Here is a 6,000-nt window from a genome sequence, read left to right on the forward strand (position 1 = left end):
ATTGATAAAAGCAAGCTAGCCACTGACAGTTTATATCTATTATTTGGTCCACATTTAGTCTGTGTCAATCTAAAAAGAAAGCCTGCACCACATCTGAGTCTAATGTTATTTATTTATTAGGATTTTAACCTCATGTTTTACACACTTTGGTTACATTCATGACAGAAACGCTGCCACAGACTTCATTTGCTGTGGGTATGGTTTTGATTTGAGGGTCTTAAATTAGTCCAGAAATTTGGTTTATTTCCAGATCTTTGTTATCCTTGTTATTTGGGGAAGTGGCAGCTTAGCGATTTAGGTACTATACTTTAGATCGGAAGGTCATTGGTTCAAGCTCTCCACTTGCTTGGACACTGCAATTTTGTGACAGTTATAAGGTGCTCTGGATAAAAGTGTCCTCCTAAATTTATTTTTTTTATTATCTTTCCTCTCTGTGGATAAAAATGTCTATTAGAGGAATGTAAGTAATATCAGGAGAAGGATGCTGAGAAGGGAGCCACCAAGCAGGAGGAGATTAGAGAAGTAGATCTTTCACATAGCTCTGATATAATAATCTGATAAAACACAGACTACCACTCTCAAGTGGGTTGTTCACCAGTTGATAAGAACAATTTGTAATTAAATATCGCTAAGTGCACTGTTAGAATCCAGGTTAGTGGTCCTAAAGTCTAAACGTCTATCTATCTAAATGTCTTATCTACTGATAAGATATAATTAACAGCTAAATGTTTACAGCTACATCTTCCTAAAAAGGATTTAATAGCCAAATGGAAAACATACAGTATATTCATCCAGAATCATCTGATGTGTGCAGTAGAAAATTCAGCTTAGTAATGTGATTGTTTTAAATTCTAAACTCCTTTACAATTATTGACAAAATATAGCTTCATATGTTTATGCTCAGGGTCACAATAGATCAGGTTCCTACAGGAGAAACTGGTCGCAAGGTAGTAATACCCTGCACAGGGCTTCAGTCCATCACAGGGTTTCAGCCACCCGACTTCCTTCACCCTCAGAAATAGCCAATCATGTCTGTGTAGATGCCTGGCCAGCTGATAATGCTACTGAGATTCGGAAAATGGTGATGGGCTGGCGTAACAGACCTCTGCACCACACAGGCACTTATACTGTAGCTACCAGTAGGGCTGAGCGATATGACCAAAAATTTGTATCACTGTATTTTTTAAGATTCTGACGGTTTCACGGTATGTTGGTTTTTTTTTTGTATGACTGGGACTTTTTATATGTCTGTGTCTGATTTTACTGTCATAAGTACATAGAATATAAAACATTTTTACCATGTATATAATGAAGGTTTTGGCCCCACAAAATGACACAATATATGATGGAGTCAGTACGCATGAAACAGGTGCAATATATATGATGTTAATTAATTTAATATTTAAGTATTATACTGTGACAATACAATTACCGTTAGCTCTCCCTTTAACAAATAAAACGACGTTCCCAGTCACCACTGATGAAGTCCACAGTTATACAGTTATACTGAGGTATGACTCCACTGACTGTCCACTGTTATGCTAACATCACCTGGTTAACAAGTGAGCTGTATCTAATCTGCCCAACGCTTTGTAGCGCTTTTAGCGGTGAACAATACTATATGATTTGCTGCCTACTGAAGCATACTGTTGTATTAACTGTGCTACGGTATGGCGGTATATGAAAAATCCATACCGTAGAGAAATCAAAGCCGGTATACTGAACGTACCATCATACCACCCAGCTCTAGCTACCAGCTACAGCTAATAAGTTGTATGATGACTAACCAGTAATAATTATTCAAATTAAATCATATAATGTGTGCTGTTAGACATTAGGCTGCATTTCCAATAAAAGATTCTAATTATGGGCAGTGGTAGCTTAGTGGTTAAGGTACTGAATTAAACCCCACCACTGCCAAGTAGTCAATGTTTGGCCCCTGGCCAAGGTCCCTGACCCACAATTATAACTTGCTCTACAGTAGATAACTGCTAAATGTAGTAAATGTATGTTAGTACAGTCAAGTTGTGAATTGTTGTGTTGTAAATTCTTATTGTAACACATGTTAATAAAATATAGCTTAAAGCCAGCTGTTTTTTTGCTGAATCTTATTTAAGGTGGTATATACCTACAAGTAAGAAATATTCTATTAAAATAATTTCATGTCTGCGGAAAGAAGAAGAAGAACGCCTTTATTTGTAATTCTTTTTGACGTTTCAGATTCTGACTGGGACTTTTTATATGTCTGTGGCTTATTCTACTGTCATAAGTACATAGAATATAAAAAAGTTTTCAAATTACCATTTATAAAACAAAGGTTTTGAGTACGATAAAGTTTGCTTGGCCCCACAAAATGACACAATATATGATGGAGTCAGTACACCTGATGATGTTTATTATTAATTTAATTTTTAAGTATTATACAATTACCGTTAGCTCTCCCTTTACCAAATAAAATGACCACTGATGAAATGCACAGTTATACAGTTATACTGAGGTATGACTCCACTGATTATACAACTTGACCACAAGTGGACAACTTTACATATCTATGCTTCCAGCTTGCTTCGGTGTTGTTGGTATAACGTTGGTATAGCAATTAAACTGAAGTATTTTCACCCCAGTAGTAACGTCGCTTAACGTCGCTTAAGACATACCTGAAATGCTTTGTTTTAATTATTGCTCTGAAAGCTTCTTTCTTGACTGTCTGTAGAGGAATATTATATGATTTGCTGCCTACTGAAGCCCTAATGTACAGGTGTACAGTACAACAGAATTCTTTCTGAGCATATCCCAGCTTTTTTGGAAGTTGGGGTCAGAACGGCACCCCTGGATCAGAGAGGGTTAAAGGCCTTGCTCAAGGGTCCAACAGTGTCTGTCTGTAGAGGAATATTATATGATTTTCTGCCTACTGAAGCCCACTGTTGTATTAACTGTGCTACATTGGCAGTATTTGAAAAATCCATACGGTATGAGGAATCAAAGACGGTACACCGCCATCAATGTACCGTCATACCGCACAGCCCTAATATACAGGTGTACAGTACATAGGGTGGCCAGCCGTCCGGCTTTAGGTCGGACAGTCATTGGCTCATTGGCTCAGGTACATGTCAAAACAAATGCTCGCCCACCACTGGCCAATCGCAGACGGTCCGCTCTCTAAATGCTAGTCAATTTCGCCCGCTCGCTCTGTTCTGTATACACCTCTACATGAGTCAGTTAGTAAACTTTTGGAGGCAGCGAGGAACAGACTTAAATATCAAAAGTAGACACAACATGGTGAGTAAAACAGTAATTTGTTATAGAATTCTTGCTTAAATTGGTCAAAAACTCTGTTATATGAGTTATGGTTTCGTTCTGTGTGTTGCAGTATCATGTCCCCCTGTTCCTGGTATGACGTCCTCCTTTTGGGGGGTGTAATGTCCTCTTTTTTGTGACAATGAATGTGGCCACCCTAACAGTTCAACGGAATTCTTTCTTAGCATATCCCGGCTTGTTTGGAAGTTGGGGTCAGAACGGCACCCCTGGATCAGAGAGGGTTAAGGGCCTTGCTCAAGGGTCCAACAGTGTCTGTCTGTAGAGGAATATTATAGGATTTGCTGCCTACTGAAGCCTGCTGTTGTATTAACTGTGCTACAGTGGCGGTATTTGAAAAATCCATACGGTATGAGGAATCAAAGACGGTATACCGAGTGTACCGTCATACCACACAGCCCTAATGTACAGGTGTACAGTACAACGGAATTCTTTTTTAGCATATCCCGGCTTGTTTGGAAGTTGGGGTCAGAAGGGCACCTTTTGATCAGAGAGGGTTAAGGGCCTTGCTCAAGGGTCCAACAGTGTCTGTCTGTAGAGGAATATTATAGGATTTGCTGCCTGCTGAAGCCTACTGTTGTATTAACTGTGCTACAGTGTGGCGGTATTTGAGAAATCAATGTACCGTCATAGCACTCAGCCCTAATATACAGGTGTACAGTACAACGGAATTCTTTCTTAGCATATCCCGGCTTGTTTGGAAGTTGGGGACAGAACGGCACCCCTGGACCAAAGAGGGTTAAGGGCCTTGCTCAAGGGTCCAACAGTGGCTGAATGACAGAGCTGGGATTCGAACTCTCAACCTTTCGGTTGATAGCCCAAAGGTCTACCCAGTAGTACTCAAGTCCCCTTGAGTAAACGAGGCAAACCTAGTAGTTTTATATTAGATTTCACCCAACGTATGTGATGTAAAGTGATCCCTAATGTGGTTTCATCTCCAACAGGTACCGGTTAACGTTTAATTCCATCACCATAGCTGCCGTCGCATAACAACCGTCGTCATGGAAGCAGTCATTAATAACTACACGCTAATACATACACATAATACAATAGTATATGTTCATATATATGTTCAGTTCGATTAGGTAACGATCACGGCGAATTGCGCAACGCTGCCACTGAAGCCAGTCTCAGCGGGGGAGCGTGTGTGTGTGTGTGTGCGTGCGCGCTATTGGGGGAAAAAAAGAAGTGTAATTAGGCCTTAATTGGCTATTTTAGCTCTTACCTTGTGAAGACACATAGGACATGATCCAACGGCATGGAACGCACCAACCCGTCTCACCGGGTAATCTGTCGGCACTTTCTAACAAGCCTCATCCGGGCTAGAAGCGGCTCAGCGGCTCTCTGTGTGCGCATGTAGGCGGCCGCTGCACACAGCAGGTAGGCTCGGAACCACCATAGCAAATCAAGCCGCTTTAATCCATCCCGTCCCCATTCAGTAGAGTCAAGATGTGATCAGCTGGTATGAAATGTGGAGTAAATGTGATGCGCTCTCTCTCTCTCTCCCTCTCTCTCCCTCTCTCTCGGGCTCAGTAATGCGCGCGCACGCGTATGGAGTCACACACGCTACTCACTTCTCAGGCGCGCTCCCGACCACCGGTCCCGTTACGTAGGTAGATTACAGTGGTGGGGATGTAAATACGTCTCTTTTACTTCCACCTTACACTAAACTTCGCCTCACAGCAAGAACGTCCTGGGTTCGATTCCCAGGTGGGGGTGGTTTGCATGTTCTCCCCGTGTCTGTGTGGGTTTCCTCCGGGAGCTCCGGTTTCCTCACACAGTCAAAAGACGAGCAATTGACGTGAATTAGAGATGCAAAATTGTCCACGACTGTGTTTGACATTGAACTTGTGAGGGTGGCTCAGTGGGTAGCACTGTTGCCTCACAGCAAGAAGGTCCTGGGTTCGATTCCCAGGTGGGGGTGGTTTGCATGTTCTCCCCGTGTCTGTGTGGGTTTCCTCCGGGAGCTCCGGTGTCCTCCCACAGTCCAAAGACAAGCAAGTTGTCCACGACTGTGTTTGACTTTGAACTTGTGAGGGCGGCAAGGTGGCTCGGTGGGTAGCACTGTCGCCTCACAGCAAGAAGGTCCTGGGTTCGATTCCCAGGTGGGGGTGTTTGCATGTTCTCCCCGTGTCCACGTGGGTTTTCTCTGGGAGCGCCGGTTTCCTCCCACAGTCCAAAGACAAGCAAGTGAGGTGAATTGGAGATACAAAATTGTCCATAACTGTGTTTGACATTAAACCTGTGACAGTGGCACGGCGGCATGGTGGCTCAGTGGGTAGCACAGCCTCACAGCAAGAAGGTCCTGGGTTTGATTCCCAGGTAGAGCGGTTTGGGTCCTTTCTGTGTGGAGTTTGCATGTTCTTCCCGTGTCTGCGTGGGTTTCCTCCAGAAGCTCCGGTTTCCTCCCACTGTACAAAGACGTGCAAGTGAGGTGAATTGGAGATACAACATTGTCTATAACTGTGTTTAATATTAAAGACTTAAACTGATAAATCTTGTGTAACCAGTAACTACCTGTTCTGTCATGAATGTAACCAAAGTGTGTAAAACATGACGTTAAAATTCTTATAAATAAATAATAATAATATCTATAATGATACTAGTCCAAAAGCAACATAATTCTCTTCTGACTGCAGCATCACCATTGTGCAGACTCAACTTCTTTAGACCACAGCTTGTTTT

The 6,000-nt window shown here is 42.3% G+C and overlaps 1 protein-coding gene across 4 annotated transcripts in view; it reads right to left on the bottom strand.

The window, feature by feature from the left end:
• Nucleotides 1–4,827, bottom strand: part of syngap1a (synaptic Ras GTPase activating protein 1a) — a 291,115-nt gene extending 286,288 nt beyond the window's left edge. For all 4 annotated transcript variants that reach the window (XM_062986270.1, XM_062986112.1, XM_062986048.1 and 1 more), the window contains exon 1: nt 4,541–4,827. In XM_062986270.1, the coding sequence (XP_062842340.1) occupies nt 4,541–4,562 (22 nt within the window). In that variant the 5' untranslated portion in view covers nt 4,563–4,827. The remainder of the gene's footprint in view (nt 1–4,540) is intronic.
• Between the last annotated feature and the right edge of the window lie 1,173 nt (nt 4,828–6,000).

This window comes from Trichomycterus rosablanca, chromosome 1 (assembly GCF_030014385.1).
Source record: "Trichomycterus rosablanca isolate fTriRos1 chromosome 1, fTriRos1.hap1, whole genome shotgun sequence".
NCBI lineage: Eukaryota > Metazoa > Chordata > Actinopteri > Siluriformes > Trichomycteridae > Trichomycterus > Trichomycterus rosablanca.